The sequence below is a fragment of the Pangasianodon hypophthalmus genome, chromosome 24, assembly GCF_027358585.1.
Source record: "Pangasianodon hypophthalmus isolate fPanHyp1 chromosome 24, fPanHyp1.pri, whole genome shotgun sequence".
NCBI lineage: Eukaryota > Metazoa > Chordata > Actinopteri > Siluriformes > Pangasiidae > Pangasianodon > Pangasianodon hypophthalmus.
Genome location: NC_069733.1, coordinates 6,593,930 through 6,613,634, shown reverse-complemented (window position 1 = coordinate 6,613,634; position 19,705 = coordinate 6,593,930). Strand labels below are relative to the sequence as shown.

Below are 19,705 nucleotides of genomic sequence, written 5' to 3'. Positions count from 1 at the left end.
TTAGTTCTGAAATATGCACTATCCATATCCATAATTTCTTTCCTGATTTGCATATTAATTTTGACACCGTAATTGAAATATTCCTTCCTCTTTATTGTAAAAGTGGTGTGTTTAAGAAATGAGGCCCATCTTGAAAAGAATTTTAACTCAGGCTAACTTGAATGAATACTGCTATGAATTGTACCACTTGCATTCAGTCTGTGTTACTTGTAAGAGGAGTAAATGAGTGTTTCATTTGTGGACTTGCCATTTTGTGCAGCGTGGAAATCAGGCTTGAATACATGCATGAGTGCCGCTTTAGAGCTCTCATATTATTCCAAGCCTTTTGAGCGTCTCCATGCTGTGAGATGAACACATCTCCCTTGTGTTGTGTGCGTGTGTTTGTGTGTGAGTGTGTGTCTGTGTGTGCACCCGCCTGATGAGATCTAACCCTACGCACTCGTGAAGAGGAGAGTGAATGCAGAACAAGCTTGCTTGCAGAGATGCTGCACTGAAGCTGAACACCTTCTCATTTACAGGTAAGTACTCTTTATCTAATATTATATTCTCTTTATCTAATGCTATATGTCTAATACTATATGTAAATTTGCAGATCATTAAATTAGCATGATGAATTAAATATTGTTATTACACCATTGTGAAATAACATCATCGCTGTAGAGCGTTTTATGTGACTTTTGTGATGCATTACAATTTTTTAAAAATTGCTTGTCTAAATATCCAAAATCATTAGAAAAACCAAGTTTATAATTGTAGCACATTATGAAAAATGTCTGTTTTCAGTACTCATACACACATCCCATGTGTCAGGGGTATCATGTGTTAATCATTGTGTTTACTTATATCCAGTTATATCACCCCATAGCTCAGAACGAATGAACGAGTGAATGTATGAGTATATAAATAAATAGTAAAGTACAGCCTCTCTTTACTTATACACGTAGAACATTTTGCAGAATTTGACTGATTCAGATAAATTATCTTGACAACTATAGGCAGACACAACACACTTAAAACCAAGTTTGAAGGCCTTGAGTCTTGTCATGATCTGTACTAAGATAAAGAGATTTTACTAAGAGTTTTTTTTTTCATTAATTTTACTAAGAGCTGGCTTAGTGCTATTAAGGCACTAAGTTTGTTTCTTGCTGCAGCATTTGTGAAAGTGACCTTTGCTGTGCTAGCAATTTTGAACAAATGAAGTGTTAAAATTAGAAAAAAAAATTAGATAATGGCTCAATATTAAAAAGCTTTACATCACAGTGTGCATCCCCTGCAGATCAATGTGCATCTGGCTATTTGTAATTATGCACATACGCTGCACCACTCTACTACAAAGCAAATGCTAATATTACCATCTACAATTATCCAGATACTATAAATAGGAGACTGCAGATGGTGGCTATGAATCGGATCTGCTACCATTAGTAATATTAGCTTAATGTAGAGTTCTGGTAGCCATGGTAATAGTACTACTATTAAGCACTTATATTAAACATTGGCTCTGTTATTATTTAGGTCCATTTTGTTGCCATGGTTTGGATCAACTTGTCCTCTTAGAGAGAAGAATCACTGAAAATCATAACAAAGTTATTCACCAAATCTCAGTCCAGCTGAACACCTGTGGGAGATTTTGGATCGATGTGTTGAATCTATGCAATGGTGCATTGAAGCTGTTATGTTTTTGGGCTTTTCATAGCAGGTCAAAGATACTTTGGGCCAGATTTAAGTGGTTTGTGCCTGTTTTCAGGCGTAATTAAGCCCAAAAATGTTTGCTTGTTATGTATAAGACTGTCATATGAGCTTAACACAGTTTTGAAGCCTAAATACAATTGAAGCAACGTACACATTAACGACAGTCAGCCCATGATTTTGTTTGCCTCTCAAAACTAGGTGTAACTTAGCGCCATATGTTTTGGTCTGAGCTGTGTATGCAGTGTTGCCAGGTATGTGTGGTTTACCCTCAAACTGGGATGCTTTTAAAACGACAGTGCAGGGATTTTTTTTATGCATGTTTCCTTGTCATAGATATATATTTTAGATATTTTATATTTTATTTTATTCCTTCATGACTGCTGCTTCATGACTATTGCATTCATTTATCTGTTGGGGTGGTTCATCCTTTTGCACCATCTCCTCTAAGCATTCACGTCCCTCACCATCTAACTGACTAGCGGGCCTGTGCATACATGGGCTGGAGGTGGGTTCCATCCTTTTTCTCCTCAGGTCATGTCCTTACCAGCTCATAGTTTTGTTTTGTTTTTTTTTTTTACATTTCTTGGTACCTACCAACTGTCAGTAGTGTGGCTAAGGCTGCTAATGTGGTTTCCCTGGCTGTACCATGCACTGTTGGCTACGGAGTAACTGCTAACACAATGACACAGGGGTGGGAGTGGGTTTCCTTTATTTAGTCATTTTCTTCCTCTGCATTTTCTCCATACAGTGTTCTCTACATCTCCTGCTGTCTGCCCAACCAGCCTGTGGCTACATACTGCCAGCATATAACTCTTTAATCCTGAAACACTCATGATTGTGCTGTCTGACTATTCTGAAAGCTGAAAACAGGTTCCAACTATATGCTTACTGCCTCAGAATTGACTACCTGCGAGGCAGTGTTCAGCTCATACATCTACTTCCCTGACGACATGCCCAGCTGACCGATTTGGACCCTGATTCATTGACCCAAACTCCACAGCCTAAACAGTTTGCAATGGAATTCGCTATGGTACATGCATGCCCAAACTCAGTGGCACATGCTTAAGCTAGTAAGACGGTACATGATTATGTTGGTCTGGGTCACGTGCCTATCGTAACTATCTGCATCGCATCACTGGTGTTCTTACCAGACAAAGCTCTATGGCCAGATATCTTTAATCATTAGCCCATCACTGGAAAGATCTTTCAGTATCCCATGCACATACACTCAAGGATGAGTTTATTATTGTAGAACAGTTTCTTTAGTTGATGTAGTAGTATACAAAAGCCACTTCTAGTGCAATACTCCTAACAATTCTAACTGCTAAATTCAACTGTCAAAGTACTCAAACCCTACTGAATAGGCTATAATTGAACCTTTCCAGGATTGGTACCCTTTTCCTGAATGCTAAATTATATTTGTGAAGAGAGAACTTAATTATAACGTTAATGAACCGATGACAGCTTTCATTTAATGGGGTGTTGTGAGGCCAAAACAAACACACACACCCAGCTCTTGGCATTAAGTCCCATTAGCTCACCCACCCGCTGTCTCTGCTTCAGGCCAGATGAGTCATGGTTCTCAAGTACTCATTCATGACACTGCAGTCAACCATTACAGAGCTAAGCACTCACCACATACTGAGGGACTGCAAGACATTAATGAGTTTCCCATATAATAGTAATATAATCCCATAATGTAATGATAGAGTATAGTAAAGTAATAGTAATATAGTATAGTAATGGTGCGCCCACACACCTCAGACTTTAAATTCTTGGAAGAAAAATGTGTCGTTAGCTACATAATTTTTACAATGTGTTTGCTTCATTGACATATTGGACATTTGTGTACGATGGGAATATTCATCTTAAAGTGTTTTGTCCTCTAAATTTCATAAACTAAACTGTCATGGGAAATGCAAAAAAATGAATTAAAGCTAAAATGTAGCTTTAAATGGTCAGTACCAACTTAAAAATAAAGGTCCCAATGTACTGATGATCAAGGCCATTTTTTAAAATCTTATAGTCTTGCAAAAATTAATATCTAGCTTTACTCTACTTTAATCGATTAGTAGCATCTGGGATATGCAAAGCTATACAAATGTTTTAACCACTATACTTGTGCACTGTTTTTATCTTACTCTTATATAAACATGCTGAATGATGTTTCAAAGAAAAAGGCCTTGATGGATGAATGTATGGATAAATTGATATGTGAGTGGATGGACCAATGCATTATAATATGTAGATGTTAGAATGATTTAGCCAATCAACTTAATCAAACTGACACAAGAAGGATTGTAAAGTTTATTAGATATTAATAACAAGTGCATAGTACATATTTGGTCACTTCAGTGATTTTTTTTTTTTTTAAGTATGATGGGCACCTCTGCTCTAGGAATGGTCAAATTAGGTAATCATTAAGTGTGTGAGTACCTTACATGGACACACAGTTATGAAAGCCCACACGATCAGACAACAAGCGTTTCTTAACAGGCTCGCTAACTGATCCTCTGGGTACAAAGCAGGCCTGTTCTTTTCATGTCACAATCGGCGAGTGGAGGGGCTGCGGCTGCACGGCCTAAAGTGGCCAGTCCATTGAAGGCACTAAAGAGGCGTGTAGTGTACAAAGCATGGGTTGTGATAATGGTGCCTGTAACACACAACCAAAACAGGAATATTCAGTGAGCCAGAGAGGAGAGGCCAGCTGCTGGGAATATGTCATTCTGTGGAGGGATTTATCAGCCAAAAAGGCTGGAATCATGCAAAAGCTCCAGGATTCAATACAACATAGAAGTATATATGATTACATCTGGTTACCTATTAAATCTGTATAGGTAGATACAGTGGATATAAAAAGTCTACACACCATTGTTAAATTATCAGGTTTTTGTAAGTAAAAGAATCAAACTGATATAAATCATGTCAGATCTTTTTCCACCTTTAATGTGAAATTGCAAAGTATACAAATAAAGTGAAAAACAATCAGAAACTTTTTTAGGCAAAATAAGAAAAATAAAAAACTTAAATAACCTAGTTGCATAAGTGTGCACACCACAAAAAACTAATACTTTGTTTGACTTGGCGATATTTTCCCACACTTTCTTGCAAAAACATGCTAGATCCATCATTGATCGTAAGCGCATCTCTTGTGCACAGCTCACTTCAGGTCACCCCACAGATTTTTAGTTGGATTCAGGTCTGGGCTCTGGCTAGGTCATTCAAAACATTGATCTTCTTTTGGTTAAGCCGTTCCTTTGTTGATTTGGATGTATGCTTTGGGTCATTGTCATACTGAAATGTGAAATTCCTTTTCATCTTCAGCTTACTAGCAGACACCTGAAGGTTTTGCACTAAAAATGACTGGTATTTGTAGCTATTCATGATTCCTTCCACCTTGATAAAAGCCCCTGCTGAAGAAAAGCAGCCCTAAAGCATGATGCTGCCACCACCATGCTTCACTGTGGGTATGGTGTTCTTTTGGTGATGTGCTTTTTTTATTGCCAAACATACCTTTTGGAATTATGGAATTATTATAACTTTTGGAATTGGTCTCATCAGACCATAACATATTTTGCCACATGGTTTAGGGTGATTTAGTTGAGCTTGGATGTTTTTTTGATACAAAGGGTCTTAGCCTAGCCACTCTACCACCTACAGCCCAGACATGTGAAGAATACGAGAGATTGTTGTCACATGCAGAAAGTAATCAGTATTTGTCAGACATTCCTGCAGTTCTTTTACTGTTGCTGTTGGTCTCTTGGCAGCCTCCCTGGTAAGCTTTTGTCTTGTCCTCTTGTGATGTTGGTGATGTCACTGTTGTGCCCCATTTTCTCTATTTGTTGATGATGGCCTTCACAGTGTTCCATGGTACATCAAATGTTTTAGAAATTCTTTTATATCCTTCTCCTGATCGATATCTTTAAACAAGTGAGACACCATGTATGCTTTATAAACTCTTTGCAGACCATGGCTTCAGGAGTCAGATGAAACCAAGGAGATCCTACAGAAACAGCTGATCTTTATTTGGAGTTAATCAGAATCATTTCATTGATGACAGCTGTATGATAATTACTTTTGAACATGAGATTGAATGTGATTGGTTCATTCTGAACACAGCCACATCTCCAGTTATAAAGGGGTGTGCACACTCATACAACCAGGTTATTGTAACTTTTTATTTTTTCCTATTTTTCCCTAAAATGTTTCCGATTGTTTTTCACTTAATTTTTAAACGTTGTAATTTCACATCAAAGGTGGAAAAAGTTCGGACATCACAAAAACCTACCATTTTAACAGGGGTGTGTAGACTTTTTAGATCCATTGTATATGTTAACAAAATATTGCTTAAATGTTTTTTTTAAAAAAACTATAAAGTTAAAAAATAATTGTATCTTATTAAGGCTCAAAACTTTAAGGTTTAATGTCTTTGTCACATAATTGTAGGATAGATAGATAGACAAACACATACACACACACACACACACACACACACACACACAGAGTACCTACCCATAATACCTCAATTTAACAGATACCATAAGGGAAGTCGTATCATTATATAAAGTACAAGTAGTAAATAACTGCTAAATAAGTAATGAGAGAGATGCAATATTTTACATACAATAAATACAATCAGAGAAAGTAAATGAAATGTGGCTGTTGTGTTTTTTTGTTTTTTTTTTCAGAGCAGATACCACCATCCAGATGATGAGCTATGCTATGGATAAGTGTGTACAAGTGAAAGGCACAGAGGGAGAGGGCTAGCATGGTGTCTCCTCTCCACACTTCATCCCAGATGATCTGCCCAGTCTGGCTGCTTCTCTTCTCCTACTCTATCAGCATCACCCCGTCTCAATCTGAACTAGGTTTGTATGGTGAAAATAGCAAGAAACGCTATATTAAATACACTAACAAACTTATCCTGTCCAAATAAATATGGTGATCTGTTCAGTTTTGCAATACAGTTCTGACATGTAAGGTATCTAGTAATCAAATTCAGTGTGTTTGATTTTTAACAGATGCTCAATATGCCTCTTTGCACCTGTCTCTGGATTATGTCATTTTATTGTGAAAAAGAGAGGCACAAAATTTCAGATTGACAGAATCTAGAACTATAGAATCTGCATTTTATTAAGTAGTGGACACATTTGCACATCTGTCACTGTCATTTCTGAGAGTTTGATTTCATTTGTAATGATAAGGCCCTGCTAGCAGAATGTGTCGTATGCTAATTTCGCATTTGTTTGCCAAAACATGGTGTTGCTCTGACAGTAACCTAGCAACAGCAGACTTCAAACTACCTGTTTCTTCAGAGTGGGATGATGTGTTTTCACTGGGAGCTTTCACTTTAAGAATTACGTTTAATATTTATATTGAAAAAAGTATGAAAAATATACTTTTTAAATCATTTCTGAGCAATCACAGAATTAAAAAATGAAAAATCCTTTCTATGAGCCGGTATGTATTTATGTGTGTAGTGTATAGATAGTTTTTGGAATTTCTTATGCTTTATTACAGTTTAATTACTATTATTGTCACAGAACAAGCAAAATGATACCGAATAGCAATTCAGTAAGGAAACCTAAATCTAATCATATCCTAATGAGTGCTTTAAAAGCAGGTGGTCTTTGAGGATAAACATTAATAAAAGCTTATAGAGAAATCATACTACGTTCTAACCTTATTTGACTACCAGCAAGAATAAGGAGCCAACTGAACAAATGCAGCGGTAAAAACAGTCTCTCTAAATATATCTATATATTGCTAAGTGTGATTTCCTCAGACAGGGCCATATTGAGAGTTGATTTATATGTGCACAGTGAGGATTTAATACCAAAATTGTGCACATCGGTATTCAGACCTCTAACATAACTCTGGACTTCAGCTTAATATGTCACACAGAAATCTATGTTTTGTGCGGTAAACGCACTGGAGGTGTCAAAACTATGGAGTGGTATTTTATTACGTACACATATATGACACTATTAATTAATTAATAGTATTGTCTCTTTAATACAGATGAGAAGGGGTTTTCTTCATGTGGAAGACATCATCTCCTCATCAGAAACATTGCTTATCTCAAAGACCAGTTTTTTTGTATGGATAAATTTGTGAAATTAACTTAAAGTGGGCTGTAAGGGTACAACAGGAGAGCACATTGAATTAACCAAACATTATTTTACTCATTTGACACCTCAAAGTAGTCAATTAAAAGTGTGATAAAATAGATCCCTTTTGATCATTTAGTATACTGTCTTCATTAAGTTGTGTGCACAATATAGAACATAAATTAACAGAATGTGCTGCATCAAGTGCTATTTTATTAGCTGCCAAATAAAAGCGGAAGCCATATTGTTAAATTAAACCAGATTTTCAGTGATTGGTTATTATTAAACCCCCTCTCAGACATGTCTACTAAAACAAAATCTGGCAACCTCAGAGGCACGAACCAAGTGAATGTCATGTTTTGAGTTGGTTTTTGCATAGCTACATGCTATACATACCTTAGCGAAATGGACATAAACTTAATCAATTTTGTTTGTAATCAGATAACTGAATCTCAGACTAAACAGAGAGAAAATTGAGAAAACACTTGTTTATCTCAGTTTTAAAATATTTAAAATAAAAAATACTTAAATAGAATAAATAGAAATTCAACAGAACACAACTGACTGAATTAATCAGCAATGACAAGGCTCTTGTTTAAATGCCACAAGTCAGCGTGAGTCATTTCCAGCTGTGAATTAATAAATATTTAAAATTTGGCAGTAATATTGTTTTTCCATAAGTAGATTAGGTTATACATGTAGAGCTAGGCAGGGCATCTTTTAGTGGAAATGAAATGAAATGCAATTTTCTCTGTATTCACTTTTGAAAATTTTAAAATGCCAAAATTTCATTTCTGTTCAGGAAAACCTGTGGTTTTCAGGATTATATCCTAGAAAATGTCAGAATTTGACCATATGAAGGGGTTTTCCAGGCTGCCACACATATACAGTGTTTATAAAACCATGCACACTTAATCATAATAAATAAATCATATTAGGGTCATTCTACAGAAACGTCCACTTTTCTGTCCCCAGCGTTTACATAAAGCTTACACATAAAATGTACTGTATAGTAACAACTGAGTCACATATTTGAATTATAGAAAATGTTATTTGAACAGTTATACCATTGGAGCCATGAATTAGGTATTATTTATTTGTAAACAATTATATGCATTTCCAAGTACCATAAAAGTGCTTGTCCCCATGGTCATATCTGAAGGTTTATGGGCATATTTTGACTTTAAAAATGATTTTCTCCCTCATTTTAAATGCAATAATTTCTATGTTACTATCACATTTATGATGTGGATGATAGAAAAAACTAAATGCCAAGTAAATATTATAAATAATATTATGGAAATGGCTGTCCCCTCGAGTCCTGTCACTGGTGCAGAATAGATGCCTTTATTGTTGCCAAAAGTATAAGGTAACACCAGTGACAAAAAGATGGCATATACCTTCTTTAAATCAATGTACAAAAAAAAAAAAATCCAATGAGCTGCCATTTATGTGGTTTCCTAAAATCAAAGGGTTAACCAATATTGTAGCCTAAGTTTAAATGTTTAAAAATAAAATCAATTTTAAGACATATTGCTACTCCAAAAGTGGACATTTTTTTGTAGAATGACCCATTAATAAAACTCTAAAAATGGTAATTAATGTCTATTACCATTATGTAAATAATTTGTAATTATTTGTTAATGAAACAATTAATTAAATCATTTTCTACCTTTTAATATATGTGACTAATTTTTCCCTTTCCTTTAGTGTTGTCAATCCAACCGAAAGATGGTATTGGGGTTCTGAACAGGCCGCTGATGCTGCACTGTGCAGTGCATGACACAAGCCCACAGACAGCACTACCGGTGAAGTGGGAGAAAGAGAATGGAGGATTGGCAGCTGGAGTTCATCAGATGGCCAACGGCTCTCTATTCTTTTCTTCTCTTAAAGAGGAAGACCTAGGAGAATACATTTGCAGTGCTAGGAAGGGAAGCAAACAGATCAGAAGTGTTGCCACAGTCAGCAAAGCATGTATGTACCATCAACTAGCAATGCAGCCTGACTGGATTAATCTCTGGGGCTATACGGCTTGCACTAGAAAATATTGTTTATTTTCAGTTTGGTACAGTAAGTTGGGTCTGTAAAAACTCAGTTTTATCTGGCAGCCTTGTCAGTAACTTAAATGATGTTTTTCATATGTAGGAAGAAACTACATGGTACAATCTTCATCTATCAAATATGCTGTGTAACAAGTGTCAGTCTATACAATTGTGATGGTCTATGAAGTGTTTGGTCCCAGCTGAATTTTGGTTTTATGTCTCCTGCAGATCTGGAAAATGTGTTTTTCAGTCCTCAGTCTCAGAGTGTAATTAAGGGTCAGGACGTGTTTTTCCAGTGTGTGTCAGGGGACAGCTCTCCACCTGCCCACATCTCATGGCTGAAGAACAGCAGAGCTTTTATCAGAGGAACTCAAATACAGGTACTGCAAATTTCTCTGAACACACAGGGAGCCCGAATGATAGTCATTTGCAGGTTTCAGCATGTCTATAATTGCAATTCATTCCCAATCCATTAGATGTCACTATAAGATTTTATTACTTGGTCACAAAAAATACCATTAAAACTATGTAAATATGCTTATGATATGTGGATCACATTCTAATGTTATACAAAGTTGGATACATATATGTACTGGCTGGAGGTGAAATTTTTCTTTAAAGGGAATTAAGATTATGCACATTCTCCAACCTTTGTTATTGCCTCAAGAGGTAATCTTGAGATGGGCTGTAAAGCTGGGCTGTAAAGTCTGCATGGTTTATTTTATAGGGTCAGTATGGAGGGGGGAGTCAGAGAAAGACCTCAGGCACCCTGCACCTGCCCAACGCCACCAAGGCAGACCAAGGCCGTTATGTCTGTGTTACTCATAATCCTCTACTGAACATAAGCAAAGAGAGTGGCACAGCCACCCTAGTAGTTGGTGGTATGTGGTCATTTGTGCCTTCCAGTAAACTGGACAAAACCATTGCTTCCCTTTTTTGTAACAGTGATCTGTTGCGGGATTGTTGCTTAAGCATGTGTTTTGCTTTTTTTTACTTGCAGGGCATAGCATGAGTCTTGAGATCATGCAGGGTCCTGAGAATATCACAGTTGCTGTGGAAACGGAGACAGCCCTGCACTGTGTAGTCCATGGTTTCCCTACTCCTAAAGTGCAGTGGTTCAAAGATGACCAAATGTTACCCAATACGTCGAGGTGGGACCTGCATGATGATGGACAACTTCTTGTCTTTGAGTGAGATCATCACTTCCTTATTCATTAAACTTATACATCAGTTTAGAAGCCAGTGTATTTTATTACTTCGGTAGGTATATCCATTTGTTTAGTATAACATTATTTCTGATATAACTAAGCTAGAATGTAACTTCAAAAGTTTTCACTGAGAAACGTGGAACATTTGAGTGTGTAATGCTTGTATGAAAGTGACGAATGGAAAGATTCAGTTTCATTTGTCCCACAGGAGAGTTTTGCCAGAAGATGAAGGCTTCTATTACTGTGAGGCTGACAATGACAAGGAGAGACTCAGATCAGAGCCAGCCTACCTCCTTCCTGCAGGTACATCCATGTCTCCTTCTAAAGAATTTATGCGTGCATACAAACCATGTACACATAAATTAAGTACTCATTGTAGTATACAAGGGTGAATAGTATGCAGTACATAATCCTTAACTGGAGGTGACTGTTCGGGGTCAGGTTCTAGTGAACTGGATGTTTAAATATCATCCATGATGTTCCCGTTGACCAGCGGGACAACAGAAGCAGGTAAAAATAAGGTTTTCAATGCCCCAGAACCAGAAATGAAAAAATCAGTAGAAGTTGGCGAATCATAGAAATCTTGGGAGTTCTTTGACAGTTTTGGGCTGGGACCACTCCACTTTAATCTTGGTCTCATCCATACAAACTCCATAGGATGAAAGGATATACCCATCGAAAGGAGATGTCTGCTGTTAAATACAACTGATTTTCCTTCAGTCAGCTTAGCACATGACAAGCATGTTCCTAATCTATTCAAAATGATTAAATATTACAATAGATTAATCTACAATAGCTTGAAATGTCTTAAATGTAAGCAGTCACCCATTTATCTATTATCATGTCTTTTAAAGCCTTATTAATGTAGGCAGAAGTGCATTAGCTAGCCCATGTGGCATGACCTTGTATTCATATTGGAGCCAAGTAGTCACAAAAGCCATCTTTCACTATCTGATTATGACCAGTTTACAGTCAGGTCCATAAATATTGGGACATCGACACAATTCTAAAATTTTTGGCTCTATACACCACCACAATGGATTTCAAATGAAACAAACAAGATGTGCTTTAACTGCAGACTGTCAGCTTTAATTTGAGGGTATTTACATCCAAATCAGGTGAACGGTGTAGGAATTACAACAGTTTGCATATTTGCCTCCCACTTGTTAAGGGACCAAAAGTAATGGGACAGAATAATAATCATAAATCAAACTTTCACTTTTTAATACTTTGTTGCAAATCCTTTGCAGTCAATTACAGCCCGAAGTCTGGAACGCATAGACATCACCAGACGCTGGGTTTCATCCCTGGTGATGCTCTGCCAGGCCTCTACTGCAACTGTCTTCAGTTCCTGCTTGTTCTTGGGGCATTTTCCCTTCAGTTTTGTCTTCAGCAAGTGAAATGCATGCTCAATCGGATTCAGGTCAGGTGATTGACTTGGCCATTGCATAACAGTCCACTTCTTTCCCTTCAAAAACTCTTTGGTTGCTTTTGCAGTATGCTTTGGGTCATTGTCCATCTGCACTGTGAAGCGCCGTCCAATGAGTTCTGAAGCATTTGGCTGAATATGAGCAGATAATATTGCCCGAAACACTTCAGAATTCATCCTGCTGCTTTTGTCAGCAGTCACATAATCAATAAATACAAGAGAACCAGTTCCATTAGCAGCCATACATGCCCATGCCATGACACTACCACCACCATGCTTCTCTGATGAGGTGGTATGCTTAGGATCATGAGCAGTTCCGTTCCTTCTCCATACTCTTCTCTTCCCATCACTCTGGTACAAGTTGATCTTGGTCTCATCTGTCCATAGGATGTTGTTCCAGAATTGTGAAGGCTTTTTTAGATGTCGTTTGGCAAACTCTAATCTGGCCTTCCTGTTTTTGAGGCTCACCAATGGTTTACATCTTGTGGTGAACCCTCTGTATTCACTCTGGTGAAGTCTTCTCTTGATTGTTGCCTTTGACACACATACACCTACCTCCTGGAGAGTGTTCTTGATCTGGCCAACTGTTGTGAAGGGTGTTTTCTTCACCAGGGAAAGAATTCTTCGGTCATCGACCACAGTTGTTTTCCGTGGTCTTCCTGGTCTTTTGGTGTTGCTGAGCTCACCGGTGCGTTTCTTCTTTTTAAGAATGTTCCAAACAGTTGTTTTGGCCACGCCTAATGTTTTTGCTATCTCTCTGATGGGTTTGTTTTGTTTTTTCAGCCTAATGATGGCTTGCTTCACTGATAGTGACAGCTCTTTGGATCTCATCTTGAGAGTTGACAGCAACAGATTCCAAATGCAAATAGCACACTTGAAATTAACTCTGGACCTTTTATCTGCTCATTGTAATTGGGATAATGAGGGAATAACATACACCTGGCCATGGAACAGCTGAGAAGCCAATTGTCCCATCACTTTTGGTCCCTTAACAAGTGGGAGGCACATATGCAAACTGTTGTAATTCCTACACCGTTCACCTGATTTGGATGAAAAAACCCTCAAATTAAAGCTGACAGTCTGCAGTTAAAGCACATCTTGTTCGTTTCATTTGAAATCCATTGTGGTGGTGTATAGAGCCAAAAATGTTAGAATTGTGTCGATGTCCCAATATTTATGGACCTGACTGTATATGCACTATGCAAGGCAAGTTTGGTGAATATCTTAACTTCCCTTAACTGTTCTCTTTAACGTAGGCAGTAGCAGCAGGGATAATAGATAAGAATACTTTACTCTAAGTATAGTCAGGGCCTGAGACCACCCCAAATTTCTTTTGCATGAGGCAAAGTGAACTCCATTGCAATAGTTCTTCCCTTTTCCATGATGTAATAGGATCATTTGTCGACAGCTCTAGGATAATATTGTCCTTTATCACCTCATGATTGACTGAGACTGTTGGACTTGGCAGTTTGTTGATGAGTTCCTTTCTCATGACATTGTCCTCCCCCAGAGTCAGTCTGGGCTGAAACAGGAAAGGGGTCCTCAGTCCAGGAGATAAAAGAATGATTTTTATCTTGATTGCCAGAAGTAGTAATCCAGAGAGTGTCATCAAGCACAGGAGGAGTGTAGGTAGCCAGGATATCTGCAATACAAGCATATATTCTCTCTGATATGTCTTTTTTGTTCTTCTTCTGACAACCTTGTGTGATCAAGCTGCATCAGTTCTGGATGTGACATCTGCAGTAGTGACAGACAGCCACAGTCACAGTCATCTGCGTTCTCTGAGTGGGTTACTGAGAGAGACGGCTAACTGCATGTACTGGTTAGCATGAGAGTGGCCCAATGCTATTTCAGTCTGTAATTCTTGGATTAATCCCCTGCAATACATAGTAAATGCAGCTAGAGCCCAAAATTCAACAGCATATGATGAGGCAGAAGATATACTTTGATGAACATTGATCTCTGCAGGATCCATATCAAGGTGATATGGATAAGGTCTTCTGTAACATACAGGAAAGCAAGTTGGGTCGAGATGCAGAGTTTATTCAGGAAAATCAGTAGTAAAAGCCCAGGCAGAGATTCGGGAAAAAAACAATGAGCAGAAACAGAAGACAAAATCCAAAGGACATGACAAAACATTGAAAACCAGTAAACAGCCAAAGAATAAAACCAGGGAAGCAACGTAAATAAAGTATTCAACCAATCAGGAAGTGAACTAGTATTCAAGTGATTTGAAGTGCTATTGTCAGGTGAGCCTTTGACTCACCTAAGTACACATCCTAACGATTTTTGTTGTTATATTTTTCTACTGCATAGTCATGGACTGGAACTTTGTCCTCCAGCCTGGCAATAAAACAGTGAGGAAGGGCGACTCAGTGACTCTGTACTGCAGACCTCCACACAGCAGACCCCCTGCACAAGTGTCTTGGTTTAAAAACAACCGGCTTCTCCGGTCCAGGTCACACATCTCCATCCAGCCCACTGGAGACCTGCTCTTTCACAGGTGCTTGTGAACTTTGTTAAGGCTCAAAGTCTACATATGTTAAGTTTGTAGCTTTAATAATGTATGTCGTAAACCATTTCTCTTTAGCGTACAAGAGACAGACAGGGGATCTTATTTTTGTCGGGCTTCTAATTCCTTTCTACAAAGGGCTATAACCTCTAGAAAGATCTTCCTGGAAGTTCTAGGTATGGTATATTAAATAGTTTATGATCAATGTATTCATTGTATATTGTTGCATTACAATACAGTACATAAAAAGTTGCATACAGTTGAGTGCAAATGTTTGCAGTCCATTAAGATGAAATGAAGAATGCAAGTTTTATTTATAAAAGCAAAATATTTAGTGTGTTGACTTATTAACTCATGTTTTTTAGCTATTTCTGTCCTCAGAAGAACTTTTAGGGTTAACTTTTAGGCTTGCTTTTAGGATACATTGGAAAACATTTGTACATTTACTATATTACTACACCTACATTCTTTGTAGATAGATTTTAAAACAGAAGTATATTTAGCATTGGTCACCCATAAACTATGGAGGATGCAAAACTTTCCACTTTACTGTATTAACTATAAGCTTTTTGGCAGCATGTAATTATTTTTATTTCAGTGCAAGTCATTTGATTTCAAGCATGATTAATTTTTCTACTTTATTTCTCAACATGTATTATGCCAGCATTGTTTATAGTTCTTGTGATCCTTTGCTTTGACAGCTCCTCCATCCGTGACTATCTGGCCCCTGGCGGTGATTTCCACAGTGGGCGCAGAGGTGGTGATTCAGTGCCAGGTGTCAGGACACCCTGTTCCCTCTATTGAGTGGTTGAAACATGGCCAGTCTGTAAGAACAGGAGGCAAAATTACCAAGGGGTATACATTTGGATATTCCACGTAAATCAGTTGTTTTTTGTTACCATGGGGTATTTTTATATATAAAGTGTTACAAATCACTGTGATCATAGTGCTGCTTTATTCACAGGGTGAGAAATGCAACTCTTTACATCGCCTCAGTGAGAAACTATGATGAAGGTTTTTACACATGTGCAGCCTCCAATTCTGTTGGACAGGATGAGAAAACGACTAGTCTACGAATAGCTGGTAAATTACACCTAGTCAAAATATTCATATTGTACAGCCATGTAAGGTAATTCAGTGTGTTGAGAATTTGGTTCTTGATTGTGCTATATGTACCTTAAAATGCTTTTCAGCAAAGCCGGTCATTGTGTTATTTGCGGGATCAGTGAATGTGTCCAAGGGAGCCACTATCATTCTCCCGTGCCGAGCTGTTGGAAACCCACCACTGAAGTACAGTTGGCACAGAAGTGCTCTTCAGACACCTCTATCGCTTTCACCACGCATACGCATTGATGGCAAGAGATTCTAGAAATCTTTTTGTATTAACTATCTTCTTTTGAATGTGTTTTCATATTTCAAGAATGCTTTGCACTTTGAAGAGCTTTTTGCCCTGCAGATAATGAGACACTGCACATCTCTAATGCCCACCAGTCAGACGCAGGAGAGTATTACTGTACTGCTGAAAACAACATAGGTCAGGATAGAAGAAAGACCACCATAACAGTTTTCTCTGGTAAATGAACTTTGTTAGAGAAAATTTTGCACCAGCCATACACTTATAAATCGTTAAATAACTTGTATAGTGCTCTAATTGATTCAATCTTCTAACTTGAAGCTGATCCTGAAGAGGATTTATTATCTACAGTGAGTAGTATATGGAAGTCAGTCTTGTGATCTCATCCCATTGTAACCTCTTTGTTTGTCCTGTTCATATACTGTAAAAAGCACCACACACCATCATTAGGACATTTGGTGGTTCTGTGTACTCTACAATACTGAGGGATGAATTGTATTTCTGTTGAGTGAACACTCTAGGTTTGTTTTAATCACAAATATTTTAGATCCCAGAAATCAAGCCAGAAGAACCTACAAATCCTACCAACTACAAGAATTTAAAATCTTATAAAGGTAAAACGAATCCATTCAGCAGTCTATAACCACCACAGGTACTATGTGTCCAGTGTCTTTATTAAAGCGTGAGTTGTGAGTGAGTTTATTTTTTTTCCTTCTGTCTCACATCTATAGATACTTACCTGAAGAACTCACCAACACATTCTATCAGTGTTCCTACCCCATTTGCTTCCTATACTTCTTTCACTGATCATCACAGTATGGACACAGGAGAAAAACAGAAATACAAAGACCTCCTAAGAACACCAGGACCACAGTCTATCTTCCCTTCCTCCAAATCCCTAGAAACACGTACGCAAAAAAGACATGCACATGTTAAACCAACTAATCTAATCACCCAGCATGCAGATCAGCCAATGTTGCACCCAAGCTACATACAACCTGAGTCATTGTCTGTACACAACCAGACCTTCAAGCAAATTTCCCTTCGAGGACTTTCCAAACAGCACACAAGCTCACAGCAAGACCGCTCCTCTTCCAGCTCAGTGGCTCAGGCCCTTGAACTAACCCAGACCCCTGGGTTCACATCGTATAATATGAACAGTATCACCAGTACAACTCCTGTGGAGGTTCACCAGTACTGGAGTCAGCCTGCTGATCAGCTTACAGCCACCAAGGCATCACAGGCAAATAATACTGAATTTGTTGAAATGTTGAATAAAAACACCTCAAAGGCCCCAATGAGGACCACAGACAATAATGCCAGGTAGGACTTTATGTGGTATTCTGGGGTTTTTTGTTTGGTTTTTCTTTTCATTTTGAGGATTTTCCACAATCTGTTATCAGGGAGAAGAGGAAGTCACAGGGTTGGCTGCCTGTGCTTGAAAAACATGACATTCCAATTGTGGTAGGGGTGGGAGTTTCCTTGGCATTTATTTTCATCACCATGGCTTTCTATTCTTTATTTCGGAAAAATGACCCTGCAGCTATAACTACAGGACGAGCAGGTAAGACACCTTTGTAAAACATTATTAATATTTGAACAGACATTCTAAATTTTCTTTCTTATCTAATCTAAAATCAGTGTCCTACCAGTAACATTAAGTCGTTAATAAATTAAAATAGTACAAACCAAATCATGACACTCTTTTCCTGAAGCTCTCAGAGGCCTTGGCGGGCCCTGCAGGCACGGTGAACGTCTTGCAATTGAAAGGACATATGATAATAAGTGAGTTTGGTTAATACTATAATGCCAGTCTCAAGTCATCCTAAGCCACCTATCTGAAATTGTGTTTAAACAGCATTTTCTATACTGGTGTTTGCTGCAGAGCTTTTGAGGATGACAACATGGTTGCTGTTATTGAGCAAAGCCCAAACACATCTGAGATGAGAGCCCATCCCCCGGCTTCCAGTCCATCCACCTTGCTAATGGAACCGTGTTATGATGACACAAAAGAGGAAGTCCAGCCAAGCCAAGATATGCCGGTTATAGTGGAAACACACCCACAGCCCTCTGAGGAGGAGCAGGTCAGTGATGTTTCAGTTTATGATTACATGAGAAGGCAGTTGTACTTGTCCAAAATCACAGCTTAGATTTTTTATTTCAGGATTCAGCAAATGTTGGAAGTGTATCAGATGAATAATGCTATAACTTCTGTACCTCAGTTAGAGACCTCATTTGAGGAAGACAAAGTCACGCCCTCTCTCCCATCTGACATCCAGCTTCAGTGTATGGAGGATTGGAGGAGCCAGGATTTGGGACAGTGCCAAAGGGAGGCCCCTTCACCACCCCCTTCCAACCTTTTGGGCACTCAGGAAGAGGGACTCCGCTCTTCTCTGACCCTGCAGACCAGCGATTCCTCTTCCACCCCAGTACACCACAGCATCAGCCTCTCCCATGCCTCCTGTCCCCTCATGCTGTCCCACTGTGTCACCCTGGGCATGACCTCTGTGGCTGTTGATGTGCACTTCTACCCTTCCACTACTGCGCAATATGGGCCTCTAAGACCTCAGAGCAATTCCCGGCATGAGCACGATCAAAACGCTCTGTCTACTCACCATGGCAAATGAATAATGGGAAATAACATTCTGGCAGGGCTTATACCTACTTGAATGTTCATTAAAGATAAACAAAGACATGCCCTGCTCTGTTTCAGAGGGAACGATGTTATTAAGGTTTTTGTCTGATTTATAAGGTGCTGTCATTTTGCTTATTTTTTTTCTGCTTTTATAATTCTCCTGTTCTTCTTTCCTGGTTATAGTATAAGCATATAATTAATTCTTTTAAGAAAACAAACATAAAATAAATTACATCTATCAAATGCCAAGATTATGTTATTACTTAAAAAAATAAAGGCTGTGTATATGTAAGTGTGCTTTAGAAATGACAACAAATTATATGAATTAATAATGATTAATCAAATTATTGCAGCACTTTTACTTGATATTAGGATAGTAACAGATATCTCTTAGAGAATGAAACTAGCCATAAAACTAGCTGCATTGATTTGCAGTTAAACTGTTATAAATGAAAGGTGCATGAATGAATGATTTAGCTTTAGATGTAGATTTTTCTAGTGCAAATCAACATGACTGTTACATTTACATCACCAAAGGTTGTGCTACCTGACCACTGAACAAATCTGTTTTATGTTAATATCAGTATTACAGTTAAAATATTATAAAAATTCATGTTATATTGTGTTTTCATTTTGAATAGTTAAGACAACATTTAATAAAACTCTATGTTGATGTCATATTTGTTCATTTATTGGTTGCCAATTATAAACAGGCTTCTGAAT

At 38.0% G+C, this 19,705-nt stretch overlaps 2 protein-coding genes across 2 annotated transcripts; both read left to right on the top strand.

The window, feature by feature from the left end:
* The first annotated feature begins 375 nt into the window (after positions 1–375).
* Positions 376–16,367, top strand: LOC113537041 (roundabout homolog 3). The gene is made up of 12 exons (XM_034299045.2): positions 376–518; positions 6,381–6,560; positions 9,513–9,776; positions 10,073–10,224; positions 10,572–10,725; positions 10,845–11,034; positions 11,261–11,355; positions 14,798–14,984; positions 15,072–15,169; positions 15,695–15,848; positions 15,958–16,076; positions 16,187–16,367. The coding sequence occupies exons 2-12, from the start codon at positions 6,461–6,463 to the stop codon at positions 16,360–16,362; spliced, it is 1,689 nt and encodes a 562-aa protein (XP_034154936.1). The 5' UTR covers positions 376–518; positions 6,381–6,460; the 3' UTR covers positions 16,363–16,367.
* A 486-nt stretch (positions 16,368–16,853) lies between these two features.
* Positions 16,854–19,648, top strand: LOC113537042 (uncharacterized). Its single transcript, XM_034299048.2, has 6 exons — positions 16,854–16,961; positions 17,079–17,670; positions 17,751–17,911; positions 18,063–18,132; positions 18,233–18,431; positions 18,570–19,648. The coding sequence occupies exons 2-6, from the start codon at positions 17,165–17,167 to the stop codon at positions 18,972–18,974; spliced, it is 1,341 nt and encodes a 446-aa protein (XP_034154939.2). The 5' UTR covers positions 16,854–16,961; positions 17,079–17,164; the 3' UTR covers positions 18,975–19,648.
* Positions 19,649–19,705: the final 57 nt, after the last annotated feature.

Excerpts from the sequence above, each read along its gene's own strand:
- LOC113537041 (XM_034299045.2), top strand. The coding sequence starts at position 6,461 with ATGGTGTCTCCTCTCCACACTTCATCCCAGATGATCTGCCCAGTCTGG. Across the intron at positions 11,035-11,260 it reads GGACAACTTCTTGTCTTTGA|GAGAGTTTTGCCAGAAGATG; the intron begins GTGAGATCATCA and ends TTTGTCCCACAG. Across the intron at positions 15,849-15,957 it reads GGAGGCAAAATTACCAAGGG|GGTGAGAAATGCAACTCTTT; the intron begins GTATACATTTGG and ends CTTTATTCACAG.
- LOC113537042 (XM_034299048.2), top strand. The coding sequence starts at position 17,165 with ATGGACACAGGAGAAAAACAGAAATACAAAGACCTCCTAAGAACACCA. Across the intron at positions 17,671-17,750 it reads ACCACAGACAATAATGCCAG|GGAGAAGAGGAAGTCACAGG; the intron begins GTAGGACTTTAT and ends ATCTGTTATCAG. Across the intron at positions 18,432-18,569 it reads AGCCCTCTGAGGAGGAGCAG|TTAGAGACCTCATTTGAGGA; the intron begins GTCAGTGATGTT and ends TCTGTACCTCAG.